Genomic DNA, 26342 nt, shown 5'->3' with positions numbered 1-26342 from the left:
TGTACACGGCACTGTGGGTAGATGTGTACACGGCACTGTGGGTAGATGTGTACACGGCACTGTGGGTAGATGTGTACACGGCACTGTGGATAGAGGAGTACACGGCACTGTGGATAGATGAGTACACGGCACTGTGGACAGATGTGTACACGGCACTGTGGATAGATGAGTACACTACACTGTGGATAGATGAGTACACGGCACTGTGGGTAGATGAGTACACGGCACTGTGGGTAGATGTGTACACGGCACTGTGGGTAGATGAGTACACGGCACTGTGGGTAGATGTGTACACGGCACTGTGGGTAGATGTGTACACGGCACTGTGGATAGAGGAGTACACGGCACTGTGGATAGAGGAGTACACGGCACTGTGGATAGAGGAGTACACGGCACTGTGGATAGAGGAGTACACGGCACTGTGGATAGAGGAGTACACTGCACTGTGGATAGATGTGTACACGGCACTGTGGATTGATGAGTACACGGCACTGTAAATAGAGGAGTACACTGCACTGTGGATAGATGTGTACGAAGGCACTGTGGATAGATGAGTACACTACACTGTGGATAGATGAGTACACGGCACTGTGGGTAGATGAGTACACGGCACTGTGGGTAGATGAGTACACGGCACTGTGGGTAGATGTGTACACGGCACTGTGGGTAGATGTGTACACGACACTGTGGATAGAGGAGTACACGGCACTGTGGATAGAGGAGTACACGGCACTGTGGATAGAGGAGTACACGGCACTGTGGATAGAGGAGTACACGGCACTGTGGATAGAGGAGTACACTGCACTGGTGGATAGATGAGTACACTGCACTGTGGATAGATGAGTACACTGCACTGTGGATAGATGTGTACACTGCACTGTGGATAGATGAGTACACGGCACTGTGGATAGATGAGTACACGGCACTGTGGATAGATGTGTACACTGCACTGTGGATAGATGACTACACGGCACTGTGGATAGATGAGTACACTGCACTGTGGATAGATGTGTACACTGCACTGTGGATAGATGAGTACACGGCACTGTGGATAGAGGAGTACACTGCACTGTGGATAGAGGAGTACACGGCACTGTGAATAGATGTGTACACGGCACTGTGGATAGAGGAGTACACGGCACTGTGGATAGTGGAGTACACGGCACTGTGGATAGAGGAGTACACTGCACTGTGGATAGATGAGTACACGGCACTGTGGATAGATGAGTACACGGCACTGTGGATAGAGGAGTACACTGCACTGTGGATAGAGGAGTACACTGCACTGTGGATAGAGGAGTCCACTGCACTGTGACTACACTGTGGATAGATGTTTACACGGCACTGTGGATAGATGAGTACACTACACTGTGGATAGATGAGTATACGGCACTGTGGGTAGATGAGTACACGGCACTGTGGGTAGATGAGTACACGGCACTGTGGGTAGATGTGTACGCGGCACTGTGGATAGAGGAGTACACGGCACTGTGGATAGAGGAGTACACGGCACTGTGGATAGAGGAGTACACTGCACTGTGACTACACTGTGGATAGATGTGTACACGGCACTGTGGATAGATGAGTACACTACACTGTGGATAGATGAGTATACGGCACTGTGGGTAGATGAGTACACGGCACTGTGGGTAGATGTGTACACTGCACTGTGGATAGATGAGTACACGGCACTGTGGATAGATGAGTACACGGCACTGTGGATAGATGAGTACACGTCACTGTGGATATATGTGTACACTGCACTGTGGATAGATGACTACACTGCACTGTGGATAGATGTGTACACCTCACTGTGGATAGATGTGTACACTGCACTGTGGATAGATGAGTACACGGCACTGTGGACAGATGTGTACACGGCACTGTGGACAGATGAGTACACGGCACTGTGGATAGATGAGTACACGGCACTGTGGATAGATGAGTACACGGCACTGTGGATAGATGAGTACACTGCACTGTGGATAGAGGAGTACACTGCACTGTGGATAGAGGAGTACACTGCACTGTGGATAGATGTGTACACTGCACTGTGGATAGATGAGTACAAGGCACTGTGGATAGATGAGTACACTGCACTGTGGATAGATGTGTACACTGCACTGTGGATAGATGTGTACACTGCACTGTGGATAGAGGAGTACACGGCACTGTGGATAGATGAGTACACTGCACTGTGGATAGAGGAGTACACGGCACTGTGGATAGATGAGTACACTGCACTGTGGATAGATGAGTACACTGCACTGTGGATAGAGGAGTACACTGCACTGTGGATAGAGGAGTACACGGCACTGTGGATAGAGGAGTACACTGCACTGTGGATAGAGGAGTACACGGCACTGTGGATAGAGGAGTACACTGCACTGTGGATAGAGGAGTACACGGCACTGTGGATAGAGGAGTACACGGCACTGTGGATAGATGAGTACACTGCACTGTGGATAGATGAGTACACTGCACTGTGGATAGATGAGTACACTGCACTGTGGATAGGTGAGTACATGGCACTGTGGATAGATGAAGTCCTCAACTCCCTGCAGAGAAGTATGTGGCATCTGTGTTAGACCTCGCTGCTGGTATCGTCATATCTCTATGGAACCCACAGAGGTGAAAACTGCACTCATCTGCCCCAAGGGCTTTTATCACTGTCAGAGGATGCCACAAGGAGTGTCTGGTGCTTCAGACTTGTTTCACAAATACATAGATGAACACATGAGGGACGTGGACTTCCAAGAGATTAAAGTACTCCTAGATTATCTTATTATGAATGGGATAATGTTGGCAGAGAACAATGAAAGACTCACAGAAAGGGCTGAAACTGTCCTTGGAGAAGTGGAAACTGTGTCAGGCACAAGGATGTTGCCCATGTAACCATCTGTAAGGGGATATCCACCGATCCTGCAACATGGCCCCATCCATTCTAGGGTTCTGTGGCTACAATCAGAGGTTCCATTCACCCAGCCACCATCTCAGCCATTCACAGAGTGAACCTGGGGTAGCCACCATAGAGGGGCACTGGGCCCACCACACAGGAGAAGTCGTGTGATACCGCAATGATATATTATTCTTTCTTTAAGACAAATATTATACATATATCCCTGGTAGACATACATACGTAGACATATACGGGTGGCTGTAGTCATTCTCAGGTGTTACAGGGAACCCACATCCTATGATTGTATTGTCCTTGTGTTTGCAGCTCACCTGTCCGGCCAGGCCTTTCCGATACTCATCCAGGTTCTGTAGGACAGTGTGACTCTGTGTCAGGAAACATGCCTGGGCGTCCATTAGCTGCAGCATCTGGGGGAAATCAAGTACCCCAGAGGGGCAGACAATAGTGAGCCATCTGACCACTCAGATAAGAAAACACAAGGAAACAATAGTGACAATAATTGTTCAGGGAAATAAGTAACTTTACTAAATAATCACTGATAACCCCCAATATATTAATGGGGACAATTATATCGCTGTGCTGGGGGTAATATGTGGGTATCACTGTGCTGGGGGTAATATGTGGGGAAGACTGTGCTAGGGGTAATATGTGGGGAAGACTGTGCTAGGGGTAATATGTGGGGAAGACTGTGCTAGGGGTAATATGTGGGGAATGCTGTACTGGGGGAAATATGTGGGGATCGCTGTGCGGAGGTAATATGTGGGAAACGCTATACTGGGGTAATATGTGGGAAACGCTATACTGGTGTAATATGTGGTGATCGCTGTGCTGAGGTAATATGTGGGAAACGCTATACTGGGGTAATATGTGGGAAACGCTATACTGGGGTAATATGTGGGAAACGCTATACTGGGGTAATATGTGGGAAACGCTATACTGGGGTAATATGTGGTGATCGCTGTACTGAGGTAATATGTGGGAAACGCTATACTGGGGTAATATGTGGGAAACGCTATACTGGGGTAATATGTGGGAAACGCTATACTGGGGTAATATGTGGGAAACGCTATACTGGGGTAATATGTGTGAAACGCTATACTGTGGTAATATGTGGGAAACGCTATACTGGGGTAAAATGAGGGATCACTGTGCTGGGGGTAATATGTGTGAAATGCTATACTGGGGTAATATGTGGGAAACGCTATACTGAGGTAATATGTGTGAAACGCTATACTGTGGTAATATGTGGGAAACGCTATACTGGGGTAAAATGAGGGATCACTGTGCTGGTGGTAATTTGTAGGAAACTATACTGGGGTAATATGTGGGAAACGCTATACTGGGGTAAAATGAGGGATCACTGTGCTGGGGGTAATATGTGGGAAACGCTATACTGGGGTAATATGTGGGAAACGCTATACTGGGGTAATATGTGGGAAACGCTATACTAGGGTAAAATGAGGGGATCACTGTGCTGGGGTAATATGTGGGAAACGCTATACTGGGGTAATATGTGGGAAATGCTATACTGGGGTAATATGTGTGAAACGCTATACTGGGGTAATATGTGGGAAACGCTATACTGGGGTAATATGTGTGAAACGCTATACTGGGGTAATATGTGGGAAACGCTATACTGGGGTAAAATGAGGGGATCACTGTGCTGGGGTAATATGTGGGAAACGCTATACTGGGGTAATATGTGGGAAACACTATACTGGGGTAATATGTGGGAAACGCTATACTGGGGTAATATGTGGGAAACGCTATACTGGGGTAATATGTGGGAAACGATATACTGGGGTAAAATGAGGGGATCACTGTGCTGGGGGTAATATGTGGGAAACGCTATACTGGGGTAATATGTGGGAAACTCTATACTGGGGTAATATGTGTGAAAGGCTATACTGGGGTAATATGTGGGAAACGCTATACTGGGGTAATATGTGTGAAACGCTATACTGTGGTAATATGTGGGAAACGCTATACTGGGGTAAAATGAGGGATCACTGTGCTGGTGGTAATTTGTGGGAAACTATACTGGGGTAATATGTGTGAAACGCTATACTGGGGTAATATGTGGTGATCGCTGTGCTGAGGTAATATGTGGGAAACGCTATACTGGGGTAATATGTGTGAAACGCTATACTGGGATAATATGTGGGAAACGCTATACTGAGGTAATATGTGTGAAACGCTATACTGGGGTAAAATGAGGGATCACTGTGCTGGTGGTAATTTGTGGGAAACTATACTGGGGTAATACGTGGGAAACGCTATACTGGGGTAAAATGAGGGATCACTGTGCTGGGGGTAATATGTGGGAAACGCTATACTGGGGTAATATGTGGGAAACGCTATACTGGGGTAATATGTGGGAAACGCTATACTAGGGTAAAATGAGGGGATCACTGTGCTGGGGTAATATGTGGGAAACGCTATACTGGGGTAATATGTGGGAAACGCTATACTGGGGTAATATGTGTGAAACGCTATACTGGGGTAATATGTGGGAAACGCTATACTGGGGTAATATGTGTGAAACGCTATACTGGGGTAATATGTGGGAAACGCTATACTGGGGTAAAATGAGGGGATCACTGTGCTGGGGTAATATGTGGGAAACGCTATACTGGGGTAATATGTGGGAAACACTATACTGGGGTAATATGTGGGAAACGCTATACTGGGGTAATATGTGGGAAACGCTATACTGGGGTAATATGTGGGAAACGCTATACTGGGGTAATATGTGTGAAACGCTATACTGGGGTAATATGTGGGAAACGCTATACTGGGGTAAAATGAGGGGATCACTGTGCTGGGGGTAATATGTGGGAAACGCTATACTGGGGTAATATGTGGGAAACGCTTTACTAGGGTAATATGTGGGAAACACTATACTGGCGTAATATGTGGGAAACGCTATACTAGGGTAATATGTGGGAAACGCTATACTGGGGTAATATGTGGGGAATGCTATGCTGGGGTAATATCTGGGGAATGCTGTGCTGAGGTAATATGTGGGGATCGCTATACTGGGGTAATATGTGGGAAACGCTATACTGGGGTAATATGTGGGAAACGCTATACTGGGGTAAAATGTGTGAAACGCTATACTGGGGTAATATGTGGGAAACGCTATACTGGGGTAATATGTGTGAAACGCTATACTGGGGTAATATGTGGGAAACGCTATACTGGGGTAAAATGAGGGGATCACTGTGCTGGGGTAATATGTGGGAAACGCTATACTGGGGTAATATGTGGGAAACACTATACTGGGGTAATATGTGGGAAACGCTATACTGGGGTAATATGTGGGAAACGCTATAGTGGGGTAATATGTGGGAAACGCTATACTGGGGTAAAATGAGGGGATCACTGTGCTGGGGGTAATATGTGGGAAACGCTATACTGGGGTAATATGTGGGAAACGCTATACTGGGGTAATATGTGTGAAAGGCTATACTGGGGTAATATGTGTGAAACGCTATACTGTGGTAATATGTGGGAAACGCTATACTGGGGTAAAATGAGGGATCACTGTGCTGGTGGTAATTTGTGGGAAACTATACTGGGGTAATATGTGTGAAACGCTATACTGGGGTAATATGTGGTGATCGCTGTGCTGAGGTAATATGTGGGAAACGCTATACTGGGGTAATATGTGTGAAACGCTATACTGGGATAATATGTGGGAAACGCTATAATGAGGTAATATGTGTGAAACGCTATACTGGGGTAAAATGAGGGATCACTGTGCTGGTGGTAATTTGTGGGAAACTATACTGGGGTAATATGTGGGAAACGCTATACTGGGGTAAAATGAGGGATCACTGTGCTGGGGGTAATATGTGGGAAACGCTATACTGGGGTAATATGTGGGAAACGCTATACTGGGGTAATATGTGGGAAACGCTATACTGGGGTAAAATGAGGGGATCACTGTGCTGGGGTAATATGTGGGAAACGCTATACTGGGGTAATATGTGGGAAACGCTATACTGGGGTAATATGTGTGAAACGCTATACTGGGGTAATATGTGGGAAACGCTATACTGGGGTAATATGTGTGAATCGCTATACTGGGGTAATATGTGGGAAACGCTATACTGGGGTAAAATGAGGGGATCACTGTGCTGGGGTAATATGTGGGAAACGCTATACTGGGGTAATATGTGGGAAACACTATACTGGGGTAATATGTGGGAAACGCTATACTGGGGTAATATGTGGTAAACGCTATACTGGGGTAATATGTGGGAAACGCTATACTGGGGTAAAATGAGGGGATCACTGTGCTGGGGGTAATATGTGGGAAACGCTATACTGGGGTAATATGTGGGAAACGCTATACTGGGGTAATATGTGGGAAACGCTATACTGGGGTAATATGTGGGAAATGCTATACTGTGGTAATATGTGGGAAACGCTATACTGGGGTAATATGTGGGAAACGCTATACTGTGGTAATATGTGGGAAACGCTTTACTAGGGTAATATGTGGGAAACACTATACTGGCGTAATATGTGGGAAACGCTATACTAGGGTAATATGTGGGAAACGCTATACTGGGGTAATATGTGGGGAATGCTATGCTGGGGTAATATCTGGGGAATGCTGTGCTGAGGTAATATGTGGGGATCGCTATACTGGGGTAATATGTGGGAAACGCTATACTGGGGTAATATGTGGGAAACGCTATACTGGCGTAATACTGTATGTGGGAAACGCTATACTGGGGTAATACGTGGGAAACGCTAAACTGGGATAATATGTGGGAAACTATACTGGGGTAATATGTGGGAAACGCTATACTGGGGTAATATGTGGGGAATGCTGTGCTGGGGTAATATCTGGGGAATGCTGTGCTGAGGTAATATGTGGGGATCGCTGTACTGGGGTAATATGTGGGAAACGCTATACTGGGGTAATATGTGGGAAACGCTATACTGGGGTAATATGTGGGAAACGCTATACTGGCGGAATATGTGGGAAACACTATACTAGGGTAATATGTGGGAAACGCTATACTGGGGTAATATGTGGGAAACGCTAAACTGGGATAATATGTGGGAAACTATACTGGGGTAATATGTGGGAAACGTTATACTGGGGTAAAATGTGGGGATCGCTGTGCTGGAGTAATATGTGGGGAATGCTGTGCTGGGGAATTATGTGGGGATCACTGTGCTGTGGTAATATGTGGGGAATGCTGTGCTGGGGTAATATGTGGGGAATTCTGTGCTGGGGTAATATGTGGGGAATGCTGTGCTGAGGTAATATGTGGGGAATGCTGTGCTGGGGTAATATATGGGGAATGCTGTGCTGGGGTAATATGTGGGGAATGCTGTGCTGAGGTAATATGTGGGAAACGCTATACTGGGGTAATATGTGGTGATCGCTGTGCTGAGGTAATATGTGGGAAACGCTATACTGGGGTAATATGTGGGAAACGCTATACTGGGGTAATATGTGGGAAACGCTATACTGAGGTAATCTGTGGGAAACGCTATACTGGGGTAAAATGAGGGATCACTGTGCTGGGGGTAATATGTGGGAAACGCTATACTGGGGTAATATGTGGGGATCGCTGTGCTGAGGTAATATGTGGGGATCGCTGTGCTGAGGTAATATGTGGGAAACGCTGTGCTGAGGTAATATGTGGGAAACGCTATACTGGGGTAACATGTGGGAAACGCTATACTGGGGTAATATGTGGGAAACGCTATACTGGGGTAATATGTGGTGATCGCTGTGCTGAGGTAATATGTGGGAAACACTATACTGGGGTAATATATGGGAAACGCTATTCTGGGGTAATATGTGGGAAACGCTATACTGGGGTAAAATGAGGGATCACTGTGCTGGGGGTAATATGTGGGAAACGCTATACTGGGGTAATATGTGGTGATCGCTGTGCTGAGGTAATATGTGGGAAACGCTATACTGGGGTAATATGTGTGAAACGCTATACTGAGGTAATCAGTGTGAAACGCTATACTGTGGTAATATGTGGGAAACGCTATACTGGGGTAAAATGAGGGATCACTGTGCTGGTGGCAATTTGTGGGAAACTATACTGGGGTAATATGTGGGAAACGCTATACTGGGGAAAAATGAGGGATCACTGTGCTGGGGGTAATATGTGTGAAACGCTATACTGTGGTAATATGTGGGAAACGCTATACTGGGGTAAAATGAGGGATCACTGTGCTGGCGGTAATTTGTGGGAAACTATACTGGGGTAATATGAGGGAAACGCTATACTGGGGTAAAATGAGGGATCACTGTGCTGGGGGTAATATGTGGGTAACGCTATACTGGGGTAATATGTGGGAAACACTATACTGGGGTAATATGTGGGAAACGCTATACTGGGGTAAAATGAGGGGATCACTGTGCTGGGGGTAATATGTGGGAAACGCTATACTGGGGTAATATGTGGGAAACGCTATACTGGGGTAATATGTGTGAAACGCTATACTGGGGTAATATGTGGGAAACGCTATACTGGGGTAATATGTGTGAAACGCTATACTGGGGTAATATGTGGGAAACGCTATACTGGGGTAAAATGAGGGGATCACTGTGCTGGGGTAATATGTGGGAAACGCTATACTGGGGTAATATGTGGGAAACACTATACTGGGGTAATATGTGGGAAACGCTATACTGGGGTAATATGTGGGAAACGCTATACTGGGGTAATATGTGGGAAACGCTATACTGGGGTAAAATGAGGGGATCACTGTGCTGGGGGTAATATGTGGGAAACGCTATACTGGGGTAATATGTGGGAAACGCTATACTGGGGTAATATGTGTGAAACGCTATACTGTGGTAATATGTGGGAAACGCTATACTGGGGTAAAATGAGGGATCACTGTGCTGGTGGTAATTTGTGGGAAACTATACTGGGGTAATATGTGTGAAACGCTATACTGGGGTAATATGTGGTGATCGCTGTGCTGAGGTAATATGTGGGAAACGCTATACTGGGGTAATATGTGTGAAACGCTATACTGGGGTAATATGTGGGAAACGCTATACTGAGGTAATATGTGTGAAACGCTATACTGTGGTAATATGTTTGAAACGCTATACTGGGGTAATATGTGTGAAACGCTATACTGTGGTAATATGTGGGAAACGCTATGCTGGGGTAAAATGAGGGATCACTGTGCTGGTGGTAATTTGTGGGAAACTATACTGGGGTAATATGTGGGAAACGCTATACTGGGGTAAAATGAGGGATCACTGTGCTGGTGGTAATATGTTGGAAACGCCATACTGGGGTAATATGTGGGAAACGCTATACTGGGGTAATATGTGGGAAACGCTATACTGGGGTAAAATGAGGGGATCACTGTGCTGGGGTAATATGTGGGAAATGCTATACTGGGGTAATATGTGGGAAACGCTATACTGGGGTAATATGTGGGAAACGCTATACTGGGGTAATATGTGGGAAACGGTATACTGGTGTAATATGTGTGAAACGCTATACTGGGGTAATATGTGGGAAACGCTATACTGGGGTAAAATGAGGGATCACTGTGCTGGGGGTAATATGTGGGAAACGCTATACTGGGGTAATATGTGGGAAACGCTATACTGGGGTAATATGTGGGAAACGCTATACTAGGGTAAAATGAGGGGATCACTGTGCTGGGGTAATTTGTGGGAAACGCAATACTGGGTAATATGTGGGAAACGCTATACTGGGGTAATATGTGTGAAACGCTATACTGGGGTAATATGTGGGAAACGCTATACTGGGGTAATATGTGTGAAACGCTATACTGGGGTAATATGTGGGAAACGCTATACTGGGGTAAAATGAGGGGATCACTGTGCTGGGGTAATATGTGGGAAACGCTATACTGGGGTAATATGTGGGAAACACTATACTGGGGTAATATGTGGGAAACGCTATACTGGGGTAATATGTGGGAAATGCTATACTGGGGTAATATGTGGGAAACGCTATACTGGGGTAAAATGAGGGGATCCCTGTGCTGGGGGTAATATGTGGGAAACGCTATACTGGGGTAATATGTGGGAAACGCTATACTGTGGTAATATGTGGGAAACGCTTTACTAGGGTAATATGTGGGAAACACTATACTGGCGTAATATGTGGGAAACGCTATACTAGGGTAATATGTGGGAAACGCTATACTGGGGTAATATGTGGGGAATGCTATGCTGGGGTAATATCTGGGGAATGCTGTGCTGAGGTAATATGTGGGGATCGCTATACTGGGGTAGTATGTGGGAAACGCTATACTGGGGTAATATGTGGGAAACGCTACACTGGGGTAATATGTGTGAAACGCTATACTGGGGTAATATGTGGGAAACGCTATACTGGGGTAATATGTGTGAAACGCTATACTGGGGTAATATGTGGGAAACGCTATACTGGGGTAAAATGAGGGGATCACTGTGCTGGGGTAATATGTGGGAAACGCTATACTGGGGTAATATGTGGGAAACACTATACTGGGGTAATATGTGGGAAACGCTATACTGGGGTAATATGTGGGGAATGCTGTGCTGGGGTAATATCTGGGGATCACTGTGCTGGGGGTAATATGTGGGAAACGCTATACTGGGGTAATATGTGGGAAACGCTATACTGGGGTAATATGTGTGAAAGGCTATACTGGGGTAATATGTGGGAAACGCTATACTGGGGTAATATGTGTGAAACGCTATACTGTGGTAATATGTGGGAAACGCTATACTGGGGTAAAATGAGGGATCACTGTGCTGGTGGTAATTTGTGGGAAACTATACTGGGGTAATATGTGTGAAACGCTATACTGGGGTAATATGTGGTGATCGCTGTGCTGAGGTAATATGTGGGAAACGCTATACTGGGGTAATATGTGTGAAACGCTATACTGGGATAATATGTGGGAAACGCTATAATGAGGTAATATGTGTGAAACGCTATACTGGGGTAAAATGAGGGATCACTGTGCTGGTGGTAATTTGTGGGAAACTATACTGGGGTAATATGTGGGAAACGCTATACTGGGGTAAAATGAGGGATCACTGTGCTGGGGGTAATATGTGGGAAACGCTATACTGGGGTAATATGTGGGAAACGCTATACTGGGGTAATATGTGGGAAACGCTATACTGGGGTAATATGTGGGAAACGCTATACTGGGGTAAAATGAGGGGATCACTGTGCTGGGGTAATATGTGGGAAACGCTATACTGGGGTAATATGTGGGAAACGCTATACTGGGGTAATATGTGTGAAACGCTATACTGGGGTAATATGTGGGAAACGCTATACTGGGGTAATATGTGTGAATCGCTATACTGGGGTAATATGTGGGAAACGCTATACTGGGGTAAAATGAGGGGATCACTGTGCTGGGGTAATATGTGGGAAACGCTATACTGGGGTAATATGTGGGAAACACTATACTGGGGTAATATGTGGGAAACGCTATACTGGGGTAATATGTGGGAAACGCTATACTGGGGTAATATGTGGGAAACGCAATACTGGGGTAAAATGAGGGGATCACTGTGCTGGGGGTAATATGTGGGAAACGCTATACTGGGGTAATATGTGGGAAACGCTATACTGGGGTAATATGTGGGAAACGCTATACTGGGGTAATATGTGGGAAACGCTATACTGGGGTAATATGTGGGAAATGCTATACTGTGGTAATATGTGGGAAACGCTATACTGGGGTAATATGTGGGAAACGCTATACTGTGGTAATATGTGGGAAACGCTTTACTAGGGTAATATGTGGGAAACACTATACTGGCGTAATATGTGGGAAACGCTATACTAGGGTAATATGTGGGAAAAGCTATACTGGGGTAATATGTGGGGAATGCTATGCTGGGGTAATATCTGGGGAATGCTGTGCTGAGGTAATATGTGGGGATCGCTATACTGGGGAAATATGTGGGAAACGCTATACTGGCGTAATACTGTATGTGGGAAACGCTATACTGGGGTAATATGTGGGAAACGCTAAACTGGGATAATATGTGGGAAACTATACTGGGGTAATATGTGGGAAACGCTATACTGGGGTAATATGTGGGAAACGCTATACTGGGGTAATATGTGGGAAACACTATACTGGGGTAATATGTGGGAAACGCTATACTGGGGTAATATGTGGGAAACGCTATACTGGGGTAATATGTGGGAAACGCTATACTGGGGTAAAATGAGGGGATCACTGTGCTGGGGTAATATGTGGGAAACGCTATACTGGGGTAATATGTGGGAAACACTATACTGGGGTAATATGTGGGAAACGCTATACTGGGGTAATATGTGGGAAATGCTATACTGGGGTAATATGTGGGAAACGCTATACTGGGGTAAAATGAGGGGATCCCTGTGCTGGGGGTAATATGTGGGAAACGCTATACTGGGGTAATATGTGGGAAACGCTATACTGTGGTAATATGTGGGAAACGCTTTACTAGGGTAATATGTGGGAAACACTATACTGGCGTAATATGTGGGAAACGCTATACTAGGGTAATATGTGGGAAACGCTATACTGGGGTAATATGTGGGGAATGCTATGCTGGGGTAATATCTGGGGAATGCTGTGCTGAGGTAATATGTGGGGATCGCTATACTGGGGTAGTATGTGGGAAACGCTATACTGGGGTAATATGTGGGAAACGCTACACTGGGGTAATATGTGTGAAACGCTATACTGGGGTAATATGTGGGAAACGCTATACTAGGGTAATATGTGGGAAACGCTATACTGGGGTAATATGTGGGAAACGCTATACTGGGGTAAAATGAGGGGATCACTGTGCTGGGGTAATATGTGGGAAACGCTATACTGGGGTAATATGTGGGAAACACTATACTGGGGTAATATGTGGGAAACGCTATACTGGGGTAATATGTGGGGAATGCTGTGCTGGGGTAATATCTGGGGATCACTGTGCTGGGGGTAATATGTGGGAAACGCTATACTGGGGTAATATGTGGGAAACGCTATACTGGGGTAATATGTGTGAAAGGCTATACTGGGGTAATATGTGGGAAACGCTATACTGGGGTAATATGTGTGAAACGCTATACTGTGGTAATATGTGGGAAACGCTATACTGGGGTAAAATGAGGGATCACTGTGCTGGTGGTAATTTGTGGGAAACTATACTGGGGTAATATGTGTGAAACGCTATACTGGGGTAATATGTGGTGATCGCTGTGCTGAGGTAATATGTGGGAAACGCTATACTGGGGTAATATGTGGTGATCGCTGTGCTGAGGTAATATGTGGGAAACGCTATACTGGGGTAATATGTGTGAAACGCTATACTGGGATAATATGTGGGAAACGCTATAATGAGGTAATATGTGTGAAACGCTATACTGGGGTAAAATGAGGGATCACTGTGCTGGTGGTAATTTGTGGGAAACTATACTGGGGTAATATGTGGGAAACGCTATACTGGGGTAAAATGAGGGATCACTGTGCTGGGGGTAATATGTGGGAAACGCTATACTGGGGTAATATGTGGGAAACGCTATACTGGGGTAATATGTGGGAAACGCTATACTGGGGTAATATGTGGGAAACGCTATACTGGGGTAAAATGAGGGGATCACTGTGCTGGGGTAATATGTGGGAAACGCTATACTGGGGTAATATGTGGGAAACGCTATACTGGGGTAATATGTGTGAAACGCTATACTGGGGTAATATGTGGGAAACGCTATACTGGGGTAATATGTGTGAATCGCTATACTGGGGTAATATGTGGGAAACGCTATACTGGGGTAAAATGAGGGGATCACTGTGCTGGGGTAATATGTGGGAAACGCTATACTGGGGTAATATGTGGGAAACACTATACTGGGGTAATATGTGGGAAACGCTATACTGGGGTAATATGTGGGAAACGCTATACTGGGGTAATATGTGGGAAACGCAATACTGGGGTAAAATGAGGGGATCACTGTGCTGGGGGTAATATGTGGGAAACGCTATACTGGGGTAATATGTGGGAAACGCTATACTGGGGTAATATGTGGGCAACGCTATACTGGGGTAATATGTGGGAAACGCTATACTGGGGTAATATGTGGGAAATGCTATACTGTGGTAATATGTGGGAAACGCTATACTGGGGTAATATGTGGGAAACGCTATACTGTGGTAATATGTGGGAAACGCTTTACTAGGGTAATATGTGGGAAACACTATACTGGCGTAATATGTGGGAAACGCTATACTAGGGTAAAATGTGGGAAACGCTATACTGGGGTAATATGTGGGGAATGCTATGCTGGGGTAATATCTGGGGAATGCTGTGCTGAGGTAATATGTGGGGATCGCTATACTGGGGAAATATGTGGGAAACGCTATACTGGCGTAATACTGTATGTGGGAAACGCTATACTGGGGTAATATGTGGGAAACGCTAAACTGGGATAATATGTGGGAAACTATACTGGGGTAATATGTGGGAAACGCTATACTGGGGTAATATGTGGGGAATGCTGTGCTGGGGTAATATCTGGGGAATGCTGTGCTGAGGTAATATGTGGGGATCGCTGTACTGGGGTAATATGTGGGAAACGCTATACTGGGGTAATATGTGGGAAACGCGATACTGGGGTAATATGTGGGAAACGCTATACTGGCGTAATATGTGGGAAACGCTATACTAGGGTAATATGTGGGAAACGCTATACTGGGGTAATATGTGGGAAACGCTAAACTGGGATAATATGTGGGAAACTATACTGGGGTAATATGTGGGAAACGTTATACTGGGGTAAAATGTGGGGATCGCTGTGCTGGAGTAATATGTGGGGAATGCTGTGCTGGGGAATTATGTGGGGATCACTGTGCTGTGGTAATATGTGGGGAATGCTGTGCTGGGGTAATATGTGGGGAATTCTGTGCTGGGGTAATATGTGGGGAATGCTGTGCTGAGGTAATATGTGGGGAATGCTGTGCTGGGGTAATATATGGGGAATGCTGTGCTGGGGTAATATGTGGGGAATGCTGTGCTGAGGTAATATGTGGGAAACGCTATACTGGGGTAATATGTGGTGATCGCTGTGCTGAGGTAATATGTGGGAAACGCTATACTGGGGTAATATGTGGGAAACGCTATACTGGCATAATATGTGGGAAACGCTATACTGAGGTAATCTGTGGGAAACGCTATACTGGGGTAAAATGAGGGATCACTGTGCTGGGGGTAATATGTGGGAAACGCTATACTGGGGTAATATGTGGGGATCGCTGTGCTGAGGTAATATGTGGGGATCGCTGTGCTGAGGTAATATGTGGGAAACGCTGTGCTGAGGTAATATGTGGGAAACGCTATACTGGGGTAACATGTGGGAAACGCTATACTGGGGTAATATGTGGGAAACGCTATACTGGGGTAATATGTGTGAAACGCTATACTGAGGTAATCAGTGTGAAACGCTATACTGTGGTAATATGTGGGAAACGCTATACTGGGGTAAAATGAGGGATCACTGTGCTGGTGGCAATTTGTGGGAAACTATACTGGGGTAATATGTGGGAAACGCTATACTGGGGAAAAATGAGGGATCACTGTGCTGGGGGTAATATGTGGGAAACGCTATACTGGGGTAATATGTGGGAAACGCTATACTGAGGTAATATGTGTGAAACGCTATACTGTGGTAATATGTGGGAAACGCTATACTGGGGTAAAATGAGGGATCACTGTGCTGGTGGTAATTTGTGGGAAACTATACTGGGGTAATATGTGGGAAACGCTATACTGGGGTAAAATGAGGGATCACTGTGCTGGGGGTAATATGTGGGAAACGCTATACTGGGGTAATATGTGGGAAACACTATACTGGGGTAATATGTGGGAAGCGCTATACTGGGGTAAAATGAGGGGATAACTGTGCTGGGGGTAATATGTGGGAAACGCTATACTGGGGTAATATGTGGGAAACGCTATACTGGGGTAATATGTGTGAAACGCTATACTGGGGTAATATGTGGGAAACGCTATACTGGGGTAATATGTGTGAAACGCTATACTGGGGTAATATGTGGGAAACGCTATACTGGGGTAAAATGAGGGGATCACTGTGCTGGGGTAATATGTGGGAAACGCTATACTGGGGTAATATGTGGGAAACACTATACTGGGGTAATATGTGGGAAACGCTATACTGGGGTAATATGTGGGAAACGCTATACTGGGGTAATATGTGGGAAACGCTATACTGGGGTAAAATGAGGGGATCACTGTGCTGGGGGTAATATGTGGGAAACGCTATACTGGGGTAATATGTGGGAAACGCTATACTGGGGTAATATGTGTGAAACGCTATACTGTGGTAATATGTGGGAAACGCTATACTGGGGTAAAATGAGGGATCACTGTGCTGGTGGTAATTTGTGGGAAACTATACTGGGGTAATATGTGTGAAACGCTATACTGGGGTAATATGTGGTGATCGCTGTGCTGAGGTAATATGTGGGAAACGCTATACTGGGGTAATATGTGTGAAACGCTATACTGGGGTAATATGTGGGAAACGCTATACTGAGGTAATATGTGTGAAACGCTATACTGTGGTAATATGTGGGAAACGCTATACTGGGGTAATATGTGTGAAACGCTATACTGTGGTAATATGTGGGAAACGCTATGCTGGGGTAAAATGAGGGATCACTGTGCTGGTGGTAATTTGTGGGAAACTATACTGGGGTAATATGTGGGAAACGCTATACTGGGGTAAAATGAGGGATCACTGTGCTGGGGGTAATATGTTGGAAACGCCATACTGGGGTAATATGTGGGAAACGCTATACTGGGGTAATATGTGGGAAACGCTATACTGGGGTAAAATGAGTTGATCACTGTGCTGGGGTAATATGTGGGAAATGCTATACTGGGGTAATATGTGGGAAACGCTATACTGGGGTAATATGTGGGAAACGCTATACTGGGGTAATATTTGGGAAACGGTATACTGGTGTAATATGTGTGAAACGCTATACTGGGGTAATATGTGGGAAACGCTATACTGGGGTAAAATGAGGGGATCACTGTGCTGGGGTAATATGTGGCAAACGCTATACTGGGGTAATATGTGGGAAACACTATACTGGGGTAATATGTGGGAAACGCTATACTGGGGTAATATGTGGGAAACGCTATACTGGGGTAAAATGAGGGGATCACTGTGCTGGGGGTAATATGTGGGAAACGCTATACTGGGGTAATATGTGGGAAACGCTATACTGGGGTAATATGTGGGAAATGCTATACTGTGGTAATATGTGGGAAACGCTATACTGGGGTAATATGTGGGAAACGCTATACTGTGGTAATATGTGGGAAACGCTATACTGGGGTAATATGTGGGAAACGCTAAACTGGGATAATATGTGGGAAACTATACTGGGGTAATATGTGGGAAACGCTATACTGGGGTAATATGTGGGGAATGCTGTGCTGAGGTAATATGTGGGGATCGCTATACTGGGGTAATATGTGGGAAACGCTATACTGGGGTAATATGTGGGAAACGCTATACTGGCGTAATACTGTATGTGGGAAACGCTATACTGGGGTAATATGTGGGAAACGCTAAACTGGGATAATATGTGGGAAACTATACTGGGGGTAATATGTGGGAAACGCTATACTGGGGTAATATGTGGGGAATGCTGTGCTGGGGTAATATCTGGGGAATGCTGTGCTGAGGTAATATGTGGGGATCGCTGTACTGGGGTAATATGTGGGAAACGCTATACTGGGGTAATATGTGGGAAACGCTATACTGGAGTAATATGTGGGAAACGCTATACTAGGGTAATATGTGGGAAACGCTATACTGGGGTAATATGTGGGAAACGCTAAACTGGGATAATATGTGGGAAACTATACTGGGGTAATATGTGGGAAACGCTATACTGGGGTAAAATGTGGGGATCGCTGTGCTGGAGTAATATGTGTGGAATGCTGTGCTGGGGAATTATGTGGGGATCAATGTGCTGTGGTAATATGTGGGGAATGCTGTGCTGGGGTAATATGTGGGGAATTCTGTTCGGGGGTAATATGTGGGGAATGCTGTGCTGAGGTAATATGTGGGGAATGCTGTGCTGGGGTAATATATGGGGAATGCTGTGCTGGGGTAATATGTGGGGAAAGCTGTGCTGAGGTAATATGTGGGAAACGCTATACTGGGGTAATATGTGGTGATCGCTGTGCTGAGGTAATATGTGGGAAACGCTATACTGGGGTAATATGTGGGAAACGCTATACTGGGGTAATATGTGGGAAACGCTATACTGAGGTAATCTGTGGGAAACGCTATACTGGGGTAAAATGAGGGATCACTGTGCTGGGGGTAATATGTGGGAAACGCTATACTGGGGTAATATCTGGGAAACGCTATACTGGGGTAAAATGAGGGGATCACTGTGCTGGGGTAATATGTGGGAAACGCTATACTGGGGTAATATGTGGGAAACACTATACTGGGGTAATATGTGGGAAACGCTATACTGGGGTAATATGTGGGAAACGCTATACTGGGGTACTATGTGGGAAACGCTATACCGGGGTAAAATGAGGGGATCACTGTGCTGGGGGTAATATGTGGGAAACGCTATACTGGGGTAATATGTGGGAAACGCTATACTGGGGTAATATGTGTGAAACACTATACTGGGGAAATATGTGGGAAACGGTATACTGGGGTAATATGTGTGAAACGCTATACTGTGGTAATATGTGGGAAACGCTATACTGGGGTAAAATGAGGGATCACTGTGCTGGTGGTAATTTGTGGGAAACTATACTGGGGTAATATGTGTGAAACGCTATACTGGGGTAATATGTGGTGATCGCTGTGCTGAGGTAATATGTGGGAAACGCTATACTGGGGTAATATGTGTGAAACGCTATACTGGGGTAATATGTGGGAAACGCTATACTGAGGTAATATGTGTGAAACGCTATACTGTGGTAATATGTGGGAAACGCTATACTGGGGTAAAATGAGGGATCACTGTGCTGGTGGTAATTTGTGGGAAACTATACCTGGGTAATATGTGGGAAACGCTATACTTGGGTAAAATGAGGGATCACTGTGCTGGGGGTAATATGTGGGAAACGCTATACTGGGGTAATATGTGGGAAACGCTATACTGGGGTAATATGTGGGAAACGCTATACTGGGGTAAAATGAGGGGATCACTGTGCTGGGGTAATATGTGGGAAACGCTATACTGGGGTAATATGTGGGAAACGCTATACTGGGGTAATATGTGGGAAACGCTATACTGGGGTAATATGTGTGAAACGCTATACTGGGGTAATATGTGGGAAACGCTATACTGGTGTAATATGTGTGAAACGCTATACTGGGGTAATATGTGGGAAACGCTATACTGGGGTAAAATGAGGGGATCACTGTGCTGGGGTAATATGTGGGAAACGCTATACTGGGGTAATATGTGGGATACACTATACTGGGGTAACATGTGGGAAACGCTATACTGGGGTAATATGTGGGAAACGCTATACTGGGGTAATATGTGGGAAACGCTATACTGGGGTAAAATGAGGGGATCACTGTGCTGGGGGTAATATGTGGGAAACGCTATACTGGGGTAATATGTGGGAACGCTATACTGGGGTAATATGTGGGAAACGCTATACTGGGGTAATATGTGGGAAATGCTATACTGTGGTAATATGTGGGAAACGCCATACTGGGGTAATATGTGGGAAACGCTATACTGTGGTAATATGTGGGAAACATTTTACTGGGGTAATATGTGGGTAACACTATACTGGCGTAATATGTGGGAAACGCTATACTAGGGTAATATGTGGGAAACGCTATACTGGGGTAATATGTGGGAAACGCTAAACTGGGATAATATGTGGGAAACTGTACTGGGGTAATATGTGGGAAACGCTATACTGGGGTAATATGTGGGGAATGCTATGCTGGGGTAATATCTGGGGAATGCTGTGCTGAGGTAATATGTGGGGATCGCTATACTGGGGTAATATGTGGGAAACGCTATACTGGGGTAATATGTGGGAAACGCTATACTGGCGTAATACTGTACGTGGGAAACGCTATACTGGGGTAATATGTGGGAAACGCTATACTGGGGTAATATGTGTGAAAGGCTATACTGGGGTAATATGTGGGAAACGCTATACCGGGGTAATATGTGTGAAACGCTATACTGTGTTAATATGTGGGAAACGCTATACTGGGGTAAAATGAGGGATCACTGTGGTGGTGGTAATTTGTGGGAAACTATACTGGGGTAATATGTGTGAAACGCTATACTGGGGTAATATGTGGTGATCGCTGTGCTGAGGTAATATGTGGGAAACGCTATACTGGGGTAATATGTGTGAAACGCTATACTGGGATAATATGTGGGAAACGCTATACTGAGGTAATATGTGTGAAACGCTATACTGGGGTAAAATGAGGGATCACTGTGCATGTGGTAATTTGTGGGAAACTATACTGGGGTAATATGTGGGAAACGCTATACTGGGGTAAAATGAGGGATCACTGTGCAGGGGGTAATATGTGGGAAACGCTATACTGGGGTAATATGTGGGAAACGCTATACTGGGGTAATATGTGGGAAACGCTATACTGGGGTAAAATGAGGGGATCACTGTGCTGGGGTAATATGTGGGAAACGCTATACTGGGGTAATATGTGGGAAGCGCTATACTGGGGTAATATGTGTGAAACGCTATACTGGGGTAATATGTGGGAAACGCTATACTGGGGTAATATGTGTGAAACACTATACTGGGGTAATATGTGGGAAACGCTATACTGGGGTAAAATGAGGGGATCACTGTGCTGGGGTAATATGTGGGAAACGCTATACTGGGGTAATATGTGGGAAACACTATACTTGGGTAATATGTGGGAAACGCTATACTGGGGTAATATGTGGGAAACGCTATACTGGGGTAATATGTGGGAAACGCTATACTGGGGTAAAATGAGGGGATCACTATGCTGGGGGTAATATGTGGGAAACGCTATACTGGGGTAATATGTGGGAAACGCAATACTGGGGTAATATGTGGGAAACGCTATACTAGGGTAATATGTGGGAAATGCTATACTGTGGTAATATGTGGGAAACGCTATACTGGGGTAATATGTGGGAAACGCTATACTGTGGTAATATGTGGGAAACGCTTTACTAGGGTAATATGTGGGAAACACTATACTGGCGTAATATGTGGGAAACGCTATACTAGGGTAATATGTGGGAAACGCTATACTGGGGTAATATGTGGGGTATGCTATGCTGGGGTAATATCTGGGGAATGCTGTGCTGAGGTAATATGTGGGGATCGCTATACTGGGGTAATATGTGGGAAACGCTATACTGGGGTAATATGTGGGAAACGCTATACTGGCGTAATACTGTATGTGGGAAACGCTATACTGGGGTAATATGTGGGAAACGCTAAACTGGGATAATATGTGGGAAACTATACTGGGGTAATATGTGGGAAATGCTATACTGGGGTAATATGTGGGGAATGCTGTGCTGGGGTAATATCTGGGGAATGCTGTGCTGAGGTAATATGTGGGGATCGCTGTACTGGGGTAATATGTGGGAAACGCTATACTGGGGTAATATGTGGGAAACGCTATACTGGGGTAATATGTGGGAAACGCTATACTGGCGTAATATGTGGGAAACGCTATACTAGGGTAATATGTGGGAAACGCTATACTGGGGTAATATGTGGGAAACGCTAAACTGGGATAATATGTGGGAAACTATACTGGGGTAATATGTGGGAAACGCTATACTGGGGTAAAATGTGGGGATCGCTGTGCTGGAGTAATATGTGGGAAATGCTGTGCTGGGGAATTATGTGGGGATCACTGTGCTGTGGTAATATGTGGGGAATGCTGTGCTGGGGTAATATGTGGGGAATTCTGTGCTGGGGTAATATGTGTGGAATGCTGTGCTGAGGTAATATGTGGGGAATGCTGTGCTGGGGTAATATATGGGGAATGCTGTGCTGGGGTAATATGTGGGGAATGCTGTGCTGAGGTAATATGTGGGAAACGCTATACTGGGGTAATATGTGGTGATCGCTGTGCTGAGGTAATATGTGGGAAACGCTATACTGGGGTAATATGTGGGAAACACTATACTGGGGTAATATGTGGGAAACGCTATACTGAGGTAATCTGTGGGAAACGCTATACTGGGGTAAAATGAGGGATCACTGTGCTGGGGGTAATATGTGGGAAACGCTATACTGGGGTAATATGTGGGAAACGCTATACTGGGGTAAAATGAGGGGATCACTGTGCTGGGGGTAATATGTGGGAAACGCTATACTGGGGTAATATGTGGGAAACGCTATACTGGGGTAATATGTGGGAAACGCTATACTGGGGTAATATGTGGGAAATGCTATACTGTGGTAATATGTGGGAAACGCTATACTGGGGTAATATGTGGGAAACGCTATACTGTGGTAATATGTGGGAAACGCTTTACTGGGGTAATATGTGGGAAACACTATACTGGCGTAATATGTGGGAAACGCTATACTAGGGTAATATGTGGGAAACGCTATACTGGGGAAATATGTGGGAAACGCTAAACTGGGATAATATGTGGGAAACTATACTGGGGTAATATGTGAGAAACGCTATACTGGGGTAATATGTGGGGAATGCTATGCTGGGGTAATATCTGGGGAATGCTGTGCTGAGGTAATATGTGGGGATCGCTATACTTGGGTAATATGTGGGAAACGCTATACTGGGGTAATATGTGGGAAACGCTATACTGGCGTAATACTGTACGTGGGAAACGCTATACAGGGGTAATATGTGGGAAACGCTATACTGGGGTAATATGTGTGAAAGGCTATACTGGGGTAATATGTGGGAAACGCTATACTGGGGTAATATGTGTGAAACGCTATACTGTGGTAATATGTGGGAAACGCTATACTGGGGTAAAATGAGGGATCACTGTGCTGGTGGTAATTTGTGGGAAACTATACTGGGGTAATATGTGTGAAACGCTATACTGGGGAAATATGTGGTGATCGCTGTGCTGAGGTAATATGTGGGAAACGCTATACTGGGGTAATATGTGTGAAACGCTATACTGGGATAATATGTGGGAAACGCTATACTGGGGTAATATGTGGGAAACGCTATACTGGGGTAAAATGAGGGGATCACTGTGCTGGGGTAATATGTGGGAAACGCTATACTGGGGTAATATGTGGGAAACGCTATACTGGGGTAATATGTGGGAAACGCTATACTGGGGTAATATGTGTGAAACGCTATACTGGGGTAATATGTGGGAAACGCTATACTGGTGTAATATGTGTGAAACGCTATACTGGGGTAATATGTGGGAAACGCTATACTGGGGTAAAATGAGGGGATCACTGTGCTGGGGTAATATGTGGGAAATGCTATGCTGGGGTAATATGTGGGAAACACTATACTGGGGTAATATGTGGGAAACGCTATACTGGGGTAATATGTGGGAAACGCTATACTGGGGTAATATGTGGGAAACGCTATACTGGGGTAAAATGAGGGGATCACTGTGCTGGGGGTAATATGTGGGAAACGCTATACTGGGGTAATATGTGGGAAACGCTATACTGGGGTAATATGTGGGAAACGCTATACTGGGGTAATATGTGGGAAATGCTATACTGTGGTAATATGTGGGAAACGCCATACTGGGGTAATATGTGGGAAACGCTATACTGTGGTAATATGTGGGAAACGCTTTACTGGGGTAATATGTGGGTAACACTATACTGGCGTAATATGTGGGAAACGCTATACTAGGGTAATATGTGGGAAACGCTATACTGTGGTAATATGTGGGAAACGCTAAACTGGGATAATATGTGGGAAACTATACTGGGGTAATATGTGGGAAACGCTATACTGGGGTAATATGTGGGGATCGCTATACTGGGGTAATATGTGGGAAACGCTATACTGGGGTAATATGTGGGAAACGCTATACTGGCGTAATACTGTACGTGGGAAACGCTATACTGGGGTAATATGTGGGAAACGCTATACTGGGGTAATATGTGTGAAAGGCTATACTGGGGTAATATGTGGGAAACGCTATACTGGGGTAATATGTGTGAAACGCTATACTGTGTTAATATGTGGGAAACGCTATACTGGGGTAAAATGAGGGATCACTGTGCTGGTGGTAATTTGTGGGAAACTATACTGGGGTAATATGTAGGAAACGCTATACTTTGGTAATATGTGGTGATCGCTGTGCTGAGGTAATATGTGGGAAACGCTATACTGGGGTAATATGTGTGAAATGCTATACTGGGATAATATGTGGGAAACGCTATACTGAGGTAATATGTGTGAAACGCTATACTGGGGTAAAATGAGGGATCACTGTGCTGGTGGTAATTTGTGGGAAACTATACTGGGGTAATATGTGGGAAACGCTATACTGGGGTAAAATGAGGGATCACTGTGCAGGGGGTAATATGTGGGAAACGCTATACTGGGGTAATATGTGGGAAACGCTATACTGGGGTAATATGTGGGAAACGCTATACTGGGGTAAAATGAGGGGATCACTGTGCTGGGTTAATATGTGGGAAACTCTATACTGGGGTAATATGTGGGAAACGCTATACTGGGGTAATATGTGTGAAACGCTATACTGGGGTAATATGTGGGAAACGCTATACTGGGGTAATATGTGTGAAATGCTATACTGGGGTAATATGTGGGAAACGCTATACTGGGGTAAAATGAGGGGATCACTGTGCTGGGGTAATATGTGGGAAACGCTATACTGGGGTAATATGTGGGAAACACTATACTGGGGTAATATGTGGGAAACGCTATACTGGGGTAATATGTGGGAAACGCTATACTGGGGTAATATGTGGGAAACGCTATACTGGGGTAAAATGAGGGGATCACTATGCTGGGGGTAATATGTGGGAAACGCTATACTGGGGTAATATGTGGGAAACGCTATACTGGGGTAATATGTGGGAAACGCTATACTAGGGTAATATGTGGGAAATGCTATACTGTGGTAATATGTGGGAAACGCTATACTGGGGTAATATGTGGGAAACGCTATACTGTGGTAATATGTGGGAAACGCTTTACTAGGGTAATATGTGGGAAACACTATACTGGCGTAATATGTGGGAAACGCTATACTAGGGTAATTTGTGGGAAACGCTATACTGGGGTAATATGTGGGGAATGCTATGCTGGGGTAATATCTGGGGAATGCTGTGCTGAGGTAATATGTGGGGATCGCTATACTGGGGTAATATGTGGGAAACGCTATACTGGGGTAATAT

At 45.1% G+C, this 26342-nt stretch overlaps 1 protein-coding gene across 1 annotated transcript in view; it reads right to left on the bottom strand.

Moving 5' to 3' along the window:
- The window catches only part of ACAP1 (ArfGAP with coiled-coil, ankyrin repeat and PH domains 1), a 449099-nt gene that overhangs the window by 152181 nt on the left and 270576 nt on the right, over positions 1-26342 (bottom strand). The window contains exon 8 of the mRNA XM_088464394.1: positions 3229-3324. Coding sequence (XP_088320520.1) covers positions 3229-3324 — 96 coding nt within the window. The remainder of the gene's footprint in view (positions 1-3228; positions 3325-26342) is intronic.

The sequence above is a fragment of the Taudactylus pleione genome, unplaced genomic scaffold (assembly GCF_031769625.1).
Source record: "Taudactylus pleione unplaced genomic scaffold, aTauple2 ptg001664l, whole genome shotgun sequence".
NCBI lineage: Eukaryota > Metazoa > Chordata > Amphibia > Anura > Myobatrachidae > Taudactylus > Taudactylus pleione.
Note: the sequence above shows the minus strand (reverse complement) of the source record. Positions and strands in the feature narration are given on the sequence as shown.